The 17,694-nt window shown below is 35.5% G+C and overlaps 2 protein-coding genes across 3 annotated transcripts; both read left to right on the top strand.

Moving 5' to 3' along the window:
• Nucleotides 1–353: 353 nt before the first annotated feature.
• Nucleotides 354–6,812, top strand: LOC123706318 (nuclear pore complex protein Nup93-like). Its single transcript, XM_045655523.1, has 15 exons — nucleotides 354–748; nucleotides 844–1,024; nucleotides 2,116–2,418; nucleotides 2,649–2,791; nucleotides 3,050–3,283; nucleotides 3,560–3,701; nucleotides 3,952–4,120; nucleotides 4,221–4,326; nucleotides 4,446–4,531; nucleotides 4,626–4,752; nucleotides 4,954–5,119; nucleotides 5,200–5,280; nucleotides 5,478–5,714; nucleotides 6,183–6,374; nucleotides 6,649–6,812. The coding sequence occupies exons 1-15, from the start codon at nucleotides 579–581 to the stop codon at nucleotides 6,766–6,768; spliced, it is 2,457 nt and encodes an 818-aa protein (XP_045511479.1). The 5' UTR covers nucleotides 354–578; the 3' UTR covers nucleotides 6,769–6,812.
• Nucleotides 6,813–7,498: 686 nt separating this feature from the next.
• On the top strand, nucleotides 7,499–17,195 carry LOC123706372 (general transcription factor 3C polypeptide 5). Of its 2 annotated transcripts, none has more exons than XM_045655619.1 (8): nucleotides 7,499–7,732; nucleotides 8,250–8,460; nucleotides 8,546–8,654; nucleotides 8,897–9,185; nucleotides 9,470–9,680; nucleotides 9,934–10,079; nucleotides 11,139–11,321; nucleotides 17,077–17,195. In XM_045655619.1, exons 1-8 carry the CDS (start codon nucleotides 7,619–7,621, stop codon nucleotides 17,158–17,160), a joined length of 1,347 nt encoding a protein of 448 aa, XP_045511575.1. In that variant the 5' UTR covers nucleotides 7,499–7,618; the 3' UTR covers nucleotides 17,161–17,195. The 2 variants fall into 2 exon arrangements, with proteins under 2 accessions (XP_045511575.1, XP_045511576.1); XM_045655620.1 differs by having other exon boundaries at nucleotides 7,552–7,732; nucleotides 8,299–8,460.
• The last annotated feature ends 499 nt before the right edge of the window (nucleotides 17,196–17,694 follow it).

Below are 17,694 nucleotides of genomic sequence, written 5' to 3'. Positions count from 1 at the left end.
TTATTATGATCGTGCGTCGGTTCGGCTGGATCATGGTTTTCACTGACAAAGATTTTGAATACCTACCTACGTAATCTTCTTAAAGATTATAAAAATGAATCCCAAAATGTGTTGGTAAGCGCATAACTTTAGAACAGCTGAACCGATTTCTTTAATTCTTTTTTTATTATATTCCTTGAAGTACGAGGATGGTTCTTATGTAGAGAAAACGTGAATATGTACCACGGGCGAAGCCGAGGCGGACCGCTAGTAATATATGAATAAGGCTCTGTATGATAAAGTCTATGACCTATGACAGTCTGTGAAGGGTCTATTCTGTGGTCTATTCTCTGTTGATTTTTCATTTGTATTTTGTCAATTGTTGTGACAAGTGACAATTAAAAATGCCGATTTGATTATTTCCGACTTAACCGCGCGTTTGAATATTTTTTAAGTTTTTGCCGTGCTTTAACGAATAGTTGAAGTTTGAAAACATAATAATTAAAAAATCAATGTAATCTACACTCGTAAGAGAGTTTGTCATAACTCATAAGTGTATAGAATTTAAGTGGTGCATTTTCACTAATAACCTAAGCAGGATGGCCGATGAGGATTTTAGTAAACTTTTGCAACAAGCAGAGCAGCTAACTACCGAAATCGAGGGTAATGAAGACTTACCAAGAGTGGAGAGATCCTTAGGACAAGTACTTGAAGCTTCTCATGAGCTTTATTCAAGAGTAATACAATCGGGGACTAATGATATCCAAGCGTAAGTTGTTATGATTCTAAATCGTAAATGTCAGCAGTCAGTATCGAAACGAAACGTTGTTTCACAAATTTACATATTCACTTTATTTCCATTAGGCACCTCTTATTTGGGTCGAAAGGGATAGATTTGCAACAAATATCACAGAAGTTGGAAACATTATCATCAAAGCGTACATTTGAACCCCTACAACCAATAGCTGATTCTGATATAGAAAGTTTTTTGAAAAATGAAAGGGAAAATGCCATTTTATCACTCATTGATGAAGTTAATAAAAATGTAAGTATTAAGTTTATTTCATCAATCTTATACTGAGTTTTCCACAATGTATGTTTTAAAAGTGGTTGTAACATGAAGGCATGGGCGTAGCCACGGTGGGGCAGGGTGGGGCACTTGCCCCACTCTAGCTCTAACCTGGAAGGTAGGTAGATACCTAACCAAATCTAAAAATTGAAGTAAGTACCTACTAACTCTTTTGACTGACTAACACCACACGAAAAAAGAAAATAGCTGAGGTTTCTATGTTAAATGAACTGTAAGAAAAATGAGTATAGTACCCCAATTAGTTACCCCACTAACTTATCCAATTTCACTTTTGTTGTTTTCGCGAGTGCCTTCGCGAATGCCTTCGCAAATGCCTTCGCCAATGCCTTCGCCAATGCTTTCGCGAATGCCTTCGCAAATGCCTTCGCGAATGCCATCGCAAATGCCTTCGCGAATGCCTTCACGAATGCCTTCGCGAGTGCCTTCGCGAATGCCTTCACGAATGCCTTCGCGAGTGCCTTCGCAAATGCCTTCGCAAATGCCTTCGCGAATGCCTTCGCAAATGCCTTCGCGAGTGCCATCGCGAATGCCTTCGCGAGTGCCTTCGCGAATGCCTTCGCGAATGCCATCGCAAATGCCTTCGCAAATGCCTTCGCAAATGCCTTCGCAAATGCCTTCGCAAATGCCTTCGCAAATGCCTTCGCGAATGCCTTCGCCAATGCTTTCGCGAATGCCTTCGCAAATGCCTTCGCGAAAGCCATCGCAAATACCTTCGCGAATGCCTTCACGAATGCCTTCGCGAGTGCCTTCGCGAATGCCTTCACGAATGCCTTCGCGAGTGCCTTCGCGAATGCCTTCGCAAATGCCTTCGCGAATGCCTTCGCGAATGCCTTCCGAAATGCCGGCGGTACAGCCTGGAAAGTTATACTTTGAAAGTTTACGTTGAAAGTTATACTTTGGGTACATACTTGGTACATACAGTTGCTAGTTACATATTATTTTTTATTGTTGCCACCTTGAGCCCATGGCTAGCTACGCCCATGCATGAAGGTACCAGTTATTATATTGTTATAATTTATTTTCTCACATAATTATTTATGTTTCAGTCCTTACAAACCACTGAGGACCAGAAATGGGAGCACATGCTCTCAGAATGGAACAAGGAGAAGATAAAACTAATGAATGCTATGATTGGACCATCCCAGAACTGGTTAGATTTAAAACGAGCTCCAGAACCGCCCAGTATTGCAGATACACCTAAAAAGTTTGGTCACTCTATGTTAGATGATATAGAAGCAGCCTATGCTAGGCAGGTCCAACAATACAACAAATTAGTCTTCCAAGGTGCTAAATCGAGGACTGCTCTGCATCAGAAATTCGCACAAGTGGCTGAAGAGTTTAATGATCCTGTAAGTGATTAAAATTTACAAGGCTAATAATTATGCCATCTTACCAAACTTTATAACATAGCCTAATCCTTATTTTGTGAAGTTACAAAATTATGTTATTTTCAATTAAAGTGTTTGATTATCAAATGTTATAATGCAAATTGTGTTTTTTTGTGTTGTACAGTTTTTTGAACACCTTTATGTGGTTTAGCTTTAAGACATTTGAAACAACATTTAAATTTATTTTGCAGAAAGTAAAAGAAATGTGGGAAATTATTAAAACTATGTCAAATATACCAGCTCTAGTCAGAGATGAGGATCCATTAAAAGCAAGAGGAAATCCCACTATACAACAGTGCCTCATTGCTCAAGGGAAGAAATATTTGGAAAAGAGGTTTGATTCTTCATTCTTTTGATGAAATATAAATATCCTTTGGGATTTTATAATTTCAACATGTAACAACAATGTATTGTACATTTAAAGCAATTTACATCAGTACATAGTAAAAACATATAATATATTGTACAGTGTTGATATAGTTTTCTTTATTTTCTAAGATCAAATCTGTAATCTTATTTATTTAATCTACAATATCATCAAACTCAACTTAAAGTATTGCCAAATTAAGTTAATTCTATTGTATTTTTTAAGGTACAAACAGTATATGAGTGATGTGGTACGTGCGAACCCCGCTGCCGCTATGAGGGGAGGGGAGCCAGGTACATTCCCTCTGGTCCGAGGTTTTGTTGGTCTCCGCCTCCAGGGTCAAAGTGCCCAAGGTTTGACTGATGGTGTGATAGACGACAGACCATTGTGGCCGATGGTGTACTATTGCCTGAGGAGCGGAGATGCAAGTGCAGCTTTGCACTGTCTACGAAAGGCAGGGTAAGATTGAATATATTTAATGATTGGAATTTTGGAATATCTTTAATTGAACAAAGATTGGAATATCTTTAATGTACCTATTTTGTTTTTATTAATTGTATGTTTATTGATGAGAAAATGATCAAGCATAGAATAAAGTAGTTATAAATAAATAATATTCAAACCAGGAATTAACCATTTGAAATACTTTTTTTTTAAATATCAGTGATACAAAAAAATTTAAGTTTGAAATTAACTTTAGTTTTCTGGGCAAAAATTAAGTGTTTTTATTTCTAGGCGGGAGCATGAAGAGTTTATAGCGGCGCTGGAAGAGCACATGCGCAATCCGGAGAAGGCTCTCAGTGAGAAGCTGCAGAATGCAATCAATTTCCAGTACAGAATTCAAGTTCGCAATTCATCAGATCCATATAAAAGAGCAGTATGTACTTCATTCAAAAATCATTTACAAATAAATTAATTACAATTAATTTATTGTTATTTTGCTTTGCTTTTCTTTAAAAATTAAATAACTTATTTTCGAAGTAGCAAGATTAGAACTCTGTAGATAAATATTTGAATATTTAAATTGTTTATGTTGTTAAAAATATTCTAGTGTGTTGCTAAAATACCTGAAATGCAAAGTCGGCATTTGGTGTTGCCTTTTGTATTAATTACATTTTATTTTTCAGGTTTACTGTGTAATAGGATGCTGTGATGTGAGCGATGAACATTCCGAAGTAGCGAAAACAGCAGATGATTATCTATGGCTTAAACTATCCATTATTAAAACTAAAACAAACAATGAAACAGAATCATTCTCATACTCAGACTTACAAAAGATGATCTTGGAAGAATATGGTGAGAAGAATTAGGAATACTTTATATTTTTTTTAACTCATTTATTGCTTGTATCTGACTGATAATATTTAATTCTAATTCATTTTTGTTTGTTTTATAGGTGAAACACACTACCATGCATATGAGAAGCCATTGGTATACTTCCAAGTATTGACACTCACAGGTCAATTTGAGCCAGCTATTGAATTTCTTTCTAGAATCCCAAGGTGAGCTTTAAATGTTTTTAGTAAAATTTTAATTATTGTTGTTCAATGAAGCAAATTTGATATTCATTCAAAAGTTCAACCAAACATTAATATTATCCTTTTCATTATGTAATATAAAGATACCAAGTACATGGTGTGCATATGGCGCTTGCTCTACACGACGTCTACATGTTGGGTACGCCGCGCAATGTACAAGCACCTTTATGTAAGTATAAAATTTTCTACAATTTGTGAATCGGCATATAATGCCATCTCACTAATAATATAATTTAAATATTGATTTAATTTAATGATTTTAGTATCTGTGGACACGGATGACCCGAATCCTCTGCGAAGATTGAACTTGGCGAGACTTGTGCTGTTGTATGTTAGAAAGTTCGAGCTCTCGGATCCATCTGACGCTCTGCACTATTACTATTTCTTACGGTATGTAATCACGAATTTATAATAATAAGGTTGTTGTCTATAACATGCTAATTACCCTCTCATAATCTCAAGAATAACATGAGTAGTGACTTGTACCTGAACAAATTTTATTCATAAAATACATAATTAAGACTCTTTATTTACGATGTAATCAATGAGTGCTTGTACATGCTTATCAAGATTTTAAATTTATTTTTTCAGTAACCTTAAGGATCCTAGTGGAAAGAATCTTTTCATGTGCTGCTGCACAGACCTAGCACTAGAGAGTCGCGACTACGACCTCCTATTCGGTCGAATGGATCCTGCAACTGGTCTCAGAAGTACAGGGCTTTTGGACCAATTTAACAACCCTCATATTGATAGCAAGGTATGTATCACCAGATATGATTAAGACTATGAAGTGCAGCTCCATAATTCACTTTCTTTCTAATTGTTTTTGATTTTCAGGTTATTGCATTGAATGTTGCGGAGCAGCTGGTGAATAAAGGCCTGTTTGAAGATGCCATAACTATGTATGATATTGCTGGGGTAAGTTATAATGTTTTAATAATTCATGTAATTATAAAATCCATATATAGCATAAACTGAGGTCAATTATTTTTAAAATCAAGTTTGAAAAATACTCAATAATGTCTATTTACGTTAAAATTACATTAAAAAACTTCAATAAGCCATATTATATTTAAAAGATTAACTGTATATTGTAAAGTTCCATTTACTTTTAGAACTTAGAGCGCGTGCTGGAGCTGTTCTGCGTGCTGCTCGCACAAGTGGTGAACAGCGGCGGCGGTGCGGGCGGGCTGCGGGCTAGGCTCGGTGCGCTCGCGGAGCACGCTTCGCGCCGCCTTCGCTCCGCTGAGACGCCGCTTCCCGCCGCGCTGGTGGAAGCGTACACCAAGCTGTGCAAGCTGATGACGTTCTTCGATCAGTTCCACGAGGAGAACTATGAGGGCGCGTTAGAGGTGGGTGCAGTGTGTGGTAGTGGTAGTTATGTTGTTGTTACGGCTGGTTGGGAGACTAATAAAAGCATCTTCACTATATTTTTTTTCTATTCTTCAAAAAATTATATTTATAAAGCATTTGAATGTTATTATAAATAAAAATAAATATGTAACAAATTCACCATTATCCCTGTTTATTATATTACAGTTTAAAGTATTGATTTATATTAATGTCTATATGTACACATTATACCACCATTATACCCATTTATACACGTAATACAACATTACCAATAATTAAAAATGATTTACGTAAGGTTTACTGAATGAAATTATAATACAGAAAAGAACTCATAACAAGGTGAACAGGCCTTTTCCAAAATATCCTTTTTAATTAATGACTATGATGTACAAACTTATACTTAACTCTGCTAATAATTAAGTGTACGGAGGACAACCTCTTTCATTTTAATAACATTTATTATACAGACGCTCCGCGAATGCGAGGTGGTCCCGCTGAGCAAAGCTGAACTGGACGCACGCGTGTCCGCAGCGCGGTCTGCGCGCGGCGAGTTGTTACGTTGCTTGCCCGCCGTGCTGCGTGCAGTTTGTACCATACTGGTCGCGCAGAGACAGCGGCTTAGGACCGTCAGTCCTGTCACTACGCATAATACTACACAGGTACGGGTCGATGATTTGGTTCTTGTATGGTGGATTATAAGTGAAAAGTTAAATAAATTTTGGATACATTGTATTTTATGCCTTAATGAAATGTAGTAAAATTATAAGAATACATTTACAAAATAGTTTCAAATATTTTTGTTACAAAATATAAAATTTGCTTAAATCCATAGAGCGAAAAAATTCTGGGAATATTTAAATACGGACCTGTGGTTGCTTTCCAAATTTGTAATTATTGATACTTACATAATTAAAATGTTAATTATCTTTCCAGCAAGTGGATTGGCTGCGGGAACAAGCTGAAGTACTAAACACATTTGCAGGCAACATTGCGTATAGAATGCCTGGTGATACCTACAGTCAGTTGGCGCAAATGCAAATTCTTATGCATTAATTTCTCCTTTGTTTTAAGCCGTAATAAAATATATTTTTAAGAAATAGTTGTATTATTTTAGATAATTTATTCCTGTACCTTTTCCTTAAACAATACGGTTTTTTAAATTGTTTTTTTTTAATTTGTAGTGCGAAGGTACATTAGTAGAAGGAATGTCACGAAATGTTGTACTGAAATATGTAAAATGCAAGACAATTCTAGTACATTTACATGCCTTTACCTAAACGAATTACGAAACAGGAACAAAATAAATTCTGGAAGATACCTATTCCTACTTCTATTCTGTGTAGAAATAATTCTGCTGAGTTGAGGAATTTCATGTTTTATTGCAATAAAAATGAGTTGTATATAATTAAAATATTTTTTCTGGGATGCGCATATCCATTTATATTTTTCCAATTATTATGGAATTTTAAGTTGTCCTGTTAAATTATTTTTTACTAATAAAATGTTTTCTGGGAAAAGCGTAATAAACAATCCAGCAAAAATTCACAAAACTGACTTAATTTGGTACAACAAATTTGAAATATACTTACTCGTGCTTACTCAACTCATAAAATACCTAACCACAAAAATAACGAATATATAGCCCTGTGATATAGCCACAGTATAAATCAGTTTTTAGAAACTTTGAAATTTAAAGAAACTTTGAACGCAATCCTAAAGAACTGTCATTTTGCTATGTCCACAGAGCAAGTAATGTCAAAACCAGCCGGTTTTATGAGGTTTTATGTCAAATCCGCATGTTTATTGTTTATGTTTCAAGAAAACAGAAAATGGTTATTTTGTAATTTTGAATACGGTAAATGCTTACCTATTGTATTAGTTTAAAGTTTCGTGAATTTAAACTATGGATATCAAACAAGAACATAGTCGGGAACTAACATGCGTATTATTCCCTGGCATTGTTAAAAACGAAGAAAAAGCAGTTCAATGTTTGGGTGGAATAAAAACTATTTCTCAGGCACGTTTACAAATATGTAACATGAAACTGAAATTATTTCAATTTTTATTACCATTCTACGAGTAGAATTCGAAATGGTATTAGTGCTATTCGTACGCATAAATAGGGCGTATTCAGAAAGAAAGCTTGAAACTTATAAGCGCTTATAAGCGCTTATAACTTATAAGCGCTTATAAGCGCTTATCGGCGCTTGTCAGCGCTGGTAACCTGCGCAGGAAAATATATGAACATGCGCCTATAAGCGCTGATCGGCGCCGACAAGTTCCGACAAGCTTCAACAAGCGCTGGTCGCTGCCATATAAAATTTGTCTTGGTCTGCTTCAACCTGCTTCCTTTGTGTAGAACGAACCGGCATTGACAAGCGCCGATAAGCGCTTATAAGTTATAAGTTTCAAGCTTTCTTTCTGAATACACCATAGAAGTTACAATACAATAACAAATAAACATTTCTTAAATTTTTACAAGTCGACACTCGAACATCAGTATTCCCATATTCTAAATAAAATGTATTTTCTAGATATGTGCACAACCATCCAAAAAGCAACTTGCGTTGTCTTTTCACCCAGACAATCCTTTTATGAAGCCAGCAAATGCCGATGCTAAACCAACAGCAGGGGTACTACTTAAAGTTAAGGTCAAGAAGACTCGGGATAAGGGAAATACAATAAAAACTGAAGTTGTAGACACATCTGTACTGGGTCATGTGAAGAAAATATATAAATTCGACAGTAAGGGCAACATTTCAAATAAAAAATTTATTTATACTTATTGAATTATTTTCAATTTAATAAATCCAATGTGAATTTGTTTCAGCCATTTGTGATTTTCAATTTTTACCATTAAAAAATACAAACACTGGTAAACCTGAATGTGCATTGGAAGATATAATACCATCAGGGCTAGATGATTTGAAGTTTATGGAGTAAGCATTCTATATTTTATGTTGTTCCATATTTTTGTTTGAGTTGCATTGATTGATTGCATATATGTGCATAATTGGTTCCACAAAAAAAAATAATTCATGAATTCTATATAATATTATAGCTTTGCAAATACATTTGTACATTAAAAGGATGTATTTATAATGTATATTAATATGAACACTTAGTTTATAAATTACATTAACATTTAATTTTATTTAGTTAACATTTATTATGATTATAGACAACCTGCACCACTATACATTGTCCCGGGAAATTTCATAAGATTTGACAAGCCCATCAACTACTATTACACTGACAAAAGGAGCTATGTGGCTAAAAATGATGATCTTCCTGATGACAAGGATGAAGTACACAAAATGAGGACAGAGAGAGGAGTGCCAATACCAAAATATCAATTTAATTTAACAGATGAACTGCCAACGGAACCTCATGAGTATTTTATGGATATCAAAAATAGTAAGATCGTTGGAAATCAACAGCTAGAACAAGAATTTGAGATGGTGAAAAAGGTATATTGTGTAATCTATTTTATACTATTTTTTTTTTCTATTTGTGTAGACTGTAGAGTCTACCCTGTAAAAGAAGGGAGTGGGAACCAAATTCTTAATTTGTTAATTATTTATATTCTATTTCAGCTTTCTATATACCTACAGAACCTTCTTTTTATCTTGCAGCTTACTTATAACTTATAATTATGAATTGTACAATATCACAATTACTTGTAATAATTTTAAAATGATTGTTGGGAATTCCTTGTTAAGTAAATAATTTCTATTATTATGTATCTCTTTAGATGTTTGAAGAGCGCCCAATATGGTCTTACAATCATATAAAACATCACACCAAAATAAAATTGGCTTCATTGAAAATTATCTTGCCATGCTTGGGATTGCACAACAGAACTGGGCCATGGAAAATGTCGTGGGTGAGATTTGGTTACGACCCACGAAAGGAGCCACAAGCCAGATACTACCAGACTCTTGATTTTAGGCTGAGACATGCAGGTAAATGTAAATTATGCAATTTATTTACTTAAGAAGTGAATATAAGATAATTTTGTTGGTAAAAATACATTTATTTGATTTTATTTGCATGTTATGATACTTTTTAATAGATGTAAGACAGAAGACACATCAGCTTTGCTAGAAAATGCTTTTATTCATATAAAAAAAAATCATTACAAATTACATAGGATTTTATAGGTACTCAATATTTGACTTTACTAAGACAAGGTATTAATAGTTATATTTTTCGTAGTAACATACGATCAAGTGACATCAAGAAGGGAACGTAGTTTCAAGAAAGTGCCGTTAGACGAATCTTCTACAGAAGAGCACATACCGGAAGGTTCTGTGTACTTCAAGCCTTTTACGATACCTCCACAACGCCAGATTTATTATATGGTAAAGTATAATAATCTTTGGTACCTAGTTGTTTAATAGAATTTAGGTTTATAAGTTAGTGAAAGTAGAATTTTTTACTCGAAGTAACTAATTTAATTAAATATAAAAAAAAATTACTGAAGAATATTAATGTTAGTTTTTTTGGTGAGGGTGGTGATGCACTATTCTAGCATTCATTGAAATTTTCATTACCGAATTTGTAGATACATAGAAAATTTTCGTCTTTTCATTCGTAATCCTAGTAGCTATAACCAGCAAAAAAATCACAAGCCCTTAATTTATTATTATATTCCATTCCAAATAAAACTAACTTGAATGAGACTTGTATGGGTTGCAATGGTATATTCAGGAATTCGTATTGCAGTATTTACTAAATTACTAGCATGTAAGACTGTAAGAGTCTATTTCCACAAACTAAACATTCGTTCAATGTTCAATAATCTGTCGGTTACTTTAGAAAATTTAATTGGCTATAACAAAAAAACACGGTTCATATTATGGCTCATAGGTGGTATATCCTGGTGTCTGATGAACTCATCAAAAGATAATAAATATTAACTGCATTTTGCTATTTTTAGTATATTACATAACAATAAGGAGATAAATTTTAATTGCATATTATAACTACAAATTTTATTATCATTGAAGTGCACATGGAAAATATTTCTAATTATGATTTATGGACATGAGAATGATTACGACTTTCAAATGCCGGGAATATAAAATGCGATAAACTATTGCTGTGTATGTCTCAAATACCTCTGTTAAATTCTTTACAATGATACATATAAATGTATAAACGTTAAAAGTATATAAAAAAAGGAAAAAATAACCTTAACGCTTAATTCACATCTATGTTGAAAACTTCTAACATTCATTTGGAAATCAAGTTACAGTATTTGATAATTTTATGCATCAAATAATAAATTCTCCGCTAAATTTTTCATCCAATTTTAATTGTCAAATTGCATCTAGTCGTAGTCAATTGCATCGATAAATTTTAACTTTCAACGCCTTTAAAATGTATTTCCTACATCACCAGCTTCAATTAATTTTCAGTACTGCGACATACAAGTACCCGAGGTTCAAGAGATACTATCCGTAGAGCCTCCAACAGGCTACCTCTGCCACGCCAAGCGCGGTTGGCTCGCGCCCGACGCCGCCCAAAAGTGTCGCGACATCATATTCAATTATATTAAACAGGCTGTACTGGAAAATAAGTCTGCGGAACTTAAACTTGAGGTAGGAAATACAAAAATTAAAAGGTTTAATTATTTTTTGAAGTGAAACTTCTTTAGGCGCGTTGAGGGTAAAATTTCAAGGTCGCGTCATGGCAATACCGTCACCTCATGAAGTGAGGCGACGATTTGGGTATCTTTGAATTTTGCTAAAGGAGTTTCACTTCTGACACGTGTGCTCGGCACACATGCTCGTTTTTCGGTGAATGTTTAGAGTTTTTAAAGCTGTTCTGTTTGAGTATCAGATACACGTCGGACAAATCGAAAATCACTAATTAATCGGTTTACCCTTTCTTGATAAACAAATAGTGCCACTTTAAATGATATTTCATATAAAATTTTACATTAAATATTGTTAACTGTTGTACTTATATGTGGAATTACGAAAGAAACTTCCGTAGGCTTGATCAACGTTCGTTAGCAGAAAGAGAACGAATAAGTACAAGAAATACAATAATAATAATTATTCTTAAGCACCGTATAAATACTAAAACATATTAAATTACAAATACCTTATACCTACCAAAAACTTATACGTTCTCGTCCATTAAAAAAAATCTAATAAATCAAATTGACCTAGCAAAACAAGCATTATACAAGTGAGAATTTTTTAAATTATTATTCAGCGAAATAGCATGAAAATTCAAAAAATATGAATTGTGAAATACATATTTCACTACATAATTTTGAATTTTCTGTTTTACAGTGGAGTATTTTAAAATATTTATGACTCAAGGACGCCGAGTTCGATTTGTTGGGTATGTTTCTGCCCTGATTAACTTAATAACAATTAATAAAGGTAAATACTTATTTCCACAGAACAGTAAAAACTAATAGAAGTGCTATAATGTCATAATTAGTATGAAAACCAGTGTCGCCAAACCCACACATTTAAATCGATAGTTATACAGTACACTACAAGTAAACTATGCCTTTGATTGGACAGCTTAATTTGAGTAAAAACTGACTTAGGTTATAAATTCAGCATTTCAATATGTACCCTAACGTACCCTGTTACGGTTTATTTTAATATAACATCTCTAGGCATATTAGCTGTTTTGTTTCTCTTTGCTCAGAAATTCCAAATTCGAAAACATTCAGCTACTCCACAACAGAGGGCGTTAGTTTTCGATACATATAACTTTGAACCTCAACACATAAAGATAAGGTTGAAATTTGTATCACTCTACATTAATGACATTAACTTGATGCTATGCTCTAAGGGATGTCAGCCTTGTTATCGATAATTCACAAATAAATATTTTTTTGTGCATTTTTTTTGCTTTCTATTATATGAGTATAGTATAATGTATCATATTTTGGAGTATGTTTATTACTACTAAGTACATCTTTTCATATTATTATATATTTTAATAAAAAACGGAATAGAATAGTATAAATCTATATTTACAAAATACAAACAGAAATTATGCATTATTTTAAATCTTGGAACTGCCGTAGGTTTGATGTATCGGTGGCCTTTGTTAGACTGCTTAGTGCTGTACGGCATCCAGTTAACTCGTCACGTTGCATTTATCCATTTCTCTTTTAAATTAGCCTCTTTGGAAAATCTATAAATAAATAGGACTAATGAAAGCTAAGGAAAAATAAAATTAAATTTAATATTTTATAGTGATTGTCTTTTCTAAAGTATCGATACTGTCGATATGCGCCACATGCATCACTAATCCGACATTCGTTTGTTTATTGCAATAATATTCCAGAAAGTCTTGTTTGCTGTTCAATCTATATTAGTACTAATTTCTTATGGATTAAGGTTCATTTTGACTTAATATTTTTATAGATTTTTGACAAATTACGACAAGCGAAGTTATAACATAAAATATAATTAAAATAAATTAAAATAAGACTTACCGATGGTATGAAATGCCTCCATTGCTGATATTATTGTGTCTGCTATCATTTTTGGTCTCTAATACAAAACAACACGTCCTTATTAATGAATAAATATGGAAAAAAGGTTTGACAGCTGACAACCGACTCGAATATTTTTCTGCGCACAACTGAGAGCAAGTTAGGTGATCTTACCTTACTAGTGACACGTGGGCCACGCCCACATCACACTTCTATTAGTTTTTACTGTTCTGTGCTTATTTCTAATAAAAAAACTGCGTTCAAATTGTAACAACTAAATCAAAATTAAAATCTAAATCGTTCTAAATTTAAATCGGACTTCACGGGAGGCTCCAGCTTTAAAAAAAGACTAGCTGGTGCGTTGTGCGCGGGCTGCAAGCAGCCCGCGAGCCCCTTTTGCCCCTGGGTTGAAGCAATAGGGTAGTCATTTGAAAATATATTCGAATTTTCTGTCCATTTGTTACATCTGCTAACAGCGATTCTACAGTCAGTCGTTAATGCTTATAAATTCCCCATTCAAGTATTTTCCACTCCGGGAGGCTGTCCACCTTCGAGGGAGCGTAGTGCGCGGGCTGCAAGCAGCCCGCGAAGCATCCCAGGGCAGAAATCTTCAGTCATTTGAAAATGCAATAAAATTCCCAGTCAATTTGTTATTATCTGCTAACAGCGATTCCACAGTCAATCGAAGTGCTTATAAATTCCCCATTCAAATATTTTCTATTCCGGGGGGCTGTCCACCTTTGAGGACGCGCGGTGCGCGAGCTGCAAGCAGCTCGCGGCTCATCCCAGAGCAGAAATCTTCAGTCATTTGAAAATGCATTCGAATTTCCTGTCCATTTGTTACATCTGCTAACAGCGATTCTACAGTCAGTCGAAACTGCTTATAAATTACTTATTCAAATATTGGTTAAATTTTTGAAACGTGATCCCGAATTTTATTTTTTTGATGTGTCTAATCAATAGCGGTGACTTTTCATAATAAACTGTTCAAGACAATAAATGTGTGAAGATGTATAAAACATATTGAAAACTTCAAGTCATCATTAGTAGCGTCGTTTAAAATCAAATTCATTATGCTTTCGGCACTAAAAATATCTAAGTGAAAGCCATAGGACTAAAGTCAAAGGGTGTATCGAATAAGATATCGTTACACTATAAAAATAACTACTTTAAAAAAACCGACTTCAAAAACGGAAAAGTAAAAAATAATTAATTAGTTACTACATATTATTTAGTTGTGTTATTCACTATATAGGTTTGAAGTCGGTGCCAAGCATAAGCACTTATTAAACTACGCTATTTTTTGATACAAGAACTACGATTATTTCGATACAAGAACTACCTACTTGCAATTCAATTACATTATTCGCAATACAAAAAATTGGCTATTTTCGATACAAAAACTACACTACTCTTGGTGTAAGTCCTACGCTTATAAAGCGTGAACGATTGGCTCATTCACTCAATAAATGTGTGAAGATGAATATATTATTACGTATTGAAAACTTCAGTCTTTTTAGTAGCTTCGTTTAAAATCAAAATCATTCTGTTTTCGGCACTAAAAATAAGAACCTACTTTTCCGTTTTTGAAGTCGGTTTTTTTAACGTAGTTTTAATAGTTTTTAACCTACGTAGTTTTTTTGTTTGAGTGGGAATCGCCCTAAAGTCGCTTCTGTTCAAGAGTTTACTTAACACGCTCGTCGCTTAATCGCTCCTCGCTACCTATTTGAATATTTACGCCGGCCGCTGACGTGACTTGCTCGCTTCGCTCGCTTAGCTAGTGCGGTAGTTCAAAAGTTAACCTAACTCGCTCGTCGCTTCGCTCCTCGCTACTTCTTTGAATATTTACGCCGGCCGCTGACGTGACTTGCTCGCTTCGCTCGCTTGGCTAGTGCAGTAGTTCAAAAGTTAACCTAACTCGCTCGTCGCTTCGCTCCTCGCTCTTTCTTTCAATATTTACGCCGGCTGCTGACGTGACTTGCTCGCTTCGCTCGCTTGGCTAGTGCAGTAGTTCAAAAGTTAACCTAATTCGCTCGTCGCTTCGCTCCTCGCTACTTCTTTGAATTTTTACGCCGGCCGCTGACGTGACTTGCTCGCTTCGCTCGCTTGGCTAGTGCAGTAGTTCAAAAGTTAACCTAACACGCTCGTCGCTTCGCTCCTCGCTACCTATTTAAATATTTACGCCAGCCGCTGCCGTGATTCGCTCGCTTCGCTCGCTTGGCTCGTGCGGTAGTTCAAAAGTTAATAAATATTTATTACTCCGGGAGGCTGTCGACCTTCGAGAGCGAGAGAGCAAGCAGCCCGCGGCGCCGTCCTTTGCCGTTGCTATTCAATCACCCTTCCTACTATGGAAATTTCCATACAAAATTTTCGAAAAAAAAAATTTCGCTTTTTAGCAAAAATTTTTATGTGCCTGGAAGCGGACCAAGTTTTTAAACATTTTTTACCTTGGTGACCCCAACCTAAGTGCCACCAGATCAGAGAGCCGTTGAATTTCGTGATGTATGGAAAATGGAAACCGGGGGTCTGAGAGAAATTCTGAGTATGCAGTTTTGTATATCTGACCAATCAAAGCACAGAAGTCAATTTTCAGACCGATCGTGACGGAACCGGCGCCACCATCTTGCTTTGAAAAATTGGCCATTTTTTGAAAAAAAATTACGTCCAATTTGAAATTTCTCGATTGCCCTGGTAGCACCCCATCTTCCTGATCATTTTTTAGTTCTACACCCCCCACCTATCTTGCGCCGTTTCAGAGAGCCGTCGAATTTTGCGTTGTATGAAACTCGGAAACCAGCGATGGAAACTCGATTATGAGTATGCCAACTCAATGTGAGGCTCGATTAAAGCCCCTGCGCCAAGTTTCAGCGTGATCGGCCCAGCGATGGCCGTTTTAGAATTTGTATGGCGGAGGCCATTTTTTCCGCCATTTTGAATTTTTTTCACTATCTGTGGTAATTGCTCGAGGTCTACTACAAGTTTAGTTTGAGCACCCCAGATGTAGCTGCTACCGTTTGCGCGGGCCGTTGACCGTCTCCGCGGGCTGTGAGAAAGTTCAAGATTTCGGATTTTTCTGGATATCCTGGGAGCTGGGCGAGTACACACGTGGTGAGAGTGTATTTCCGCGTTGCGCCACCTCGGCTAAATTTACGTTTTTATGTTTGCGCCAAAAATGGAAAAATTCCAAAATCGAGCGTCCCACTACGGCTCCCTGGTAGCGTCCCAGGGTGGTGATCATTTTTAGTTCCGGGACCCCCCACCCAACGCGCTCCGTTTCCGCGGGCCGTTGGATTTTACGTTGTATGGCAGTTGGAAACGGAGGCCCGGAGCCACTCAAACGGGGCACCGATCGATTCGCCGTCTCGAACAGAGCACGTGTGCCAAATTTGAGACGTAAGGATTCATAAATGGCGATTTTGGCAAAGTACGGCGGCCATCTTGTTTTCGCGAAAATCCCCATTTTTCCACCACCCCTGGTAATCGCCACCAGTTCCGAGCATTTTTTGTTCAGACACCCCCCCTCCAGGTACCACCGTTTTTGCGCACCTCCAGGGGTCCACTTGGTTTTCGAAGATGATCGAGATCGCTATATTTTTCCGGTGGTCACTGGGAGCACCTCTACACGATCACGTCAAAATCCCCCCTACTTTCCCCGTAGTTTCCGAGAAACCCGATGTCAGTCAGTCAGTGAGTGAGTGGTAGTGTAGCTTTATATATATATGATATTATAATCGGTCGTCTACAGACGAATAATTGAGAGCTTAATCTTGTTTTGATATCGGTTGAAGAGACAAATATAGTATTGCAATATCAAAGAAATTATTAAAAAGAAAATTAGGTGTAAGTATTTTTTATTGAAATGAATATTTTTTAATTTTTTTTAGCAAGGGAGCAGTGGTGATGAAATGGACACAGATGATGAGGAAGCAAGTGGAACAGCTGATACTTCTGTTGCCGAAATAGACTGATTGTACAGAAATATACGAGGTTTTTGAGTAAATGCGTTTTGTCTTTTATTCATATTCCTTTCTAGAATGTAGCATTTGCCCCGGCAGTCCCGACTCGAACACTCGATTGGTTACCGATATTAGATTCGTTATAAAATATAAATAAAATGAAGTCGGTTAATGATATCCGTGTTCCATCTTTACAATATTGTAAATATGTGATGAAGCATTTAAAAATATTATCATAGCATACATGAATAAATGTAAAACAGATACTGAATGAATTTTTTTGTGTTATATTATTGTTCTAATTTCTAAACGTAATACCTATTGAAAATACACTAGCGGATAACCTTTGAGTTTTTAAATACATATTTCAAGACCATCTTTACGCTTCTGAACAGTAGCTGACTATTTAGTAATCTTTGTCTGTATATTCGTGGAAGGTTAAAGAAATATGTTCGTAGAAGGCCGAAATTATTAATTAAGATGATAGTTTGATACAAACATATAATTTTAACACTTACTTTATTTTGAAAGTACAGACGAAAAATT

Source organism: Colias croceus, chromosome 3, assembly GCF_905220415.1.
Source record: "Colias croceus chromosome 3, ilColCroc2.1".
In the NCBI taxonomy this organism is placed as follows: Eukaryota; Metazoa; Arthropoda; class Insecta; order Lepidoptera; family Pieridae; genus Colias; species Colias croceus.
This window is presented reverse-complemented; position numbering and strand designations above follow the sequence as displayed.

Coding starts and splice junctions, on each gene's coding strand:
- LOC123706318 (XM_045655523.1), top strand. CDS start 579: ATGGCCGATGAGGATTTTAGTAAACTTTTGCAACAAGCAGAGCAGCTA. Junction 3,284..3,559: donor CACTGTCTACGAAAGGCAGG/GTAAGATTGAAT, acceptor TTTTATTTCTAG/GCGGGAGCATGAAGAGTTTA. Junction 5,715..6,182: donor ACTATGAGGGCGCGTTAGAG/GTGGGTGCAGTG, acceptor TTTATTATACAG/ACGCTCCGCGAATGCGAGGT.
- LOC123706372 (XM_045655619.1), top strand. CDS start 7,619: ATGGATATCAAACAAGAACATAGTCGGGAACTAACATGCGTATTATTC. Junction 9,186..9,469: donor AATTTGAGATGGTGAAAAAG/GTATATTGTGTA, acceptor GTATCTCTTTAG/ATGTTTGAAGAGCGCCCAAT. Junction 11,322..17,076: donor CTGCGGAACTTAAACTTGAG/GTAGGAAATACA, acceptor AATTTTTTTTAG/CAAGGGAGCAGTGGTGATGA.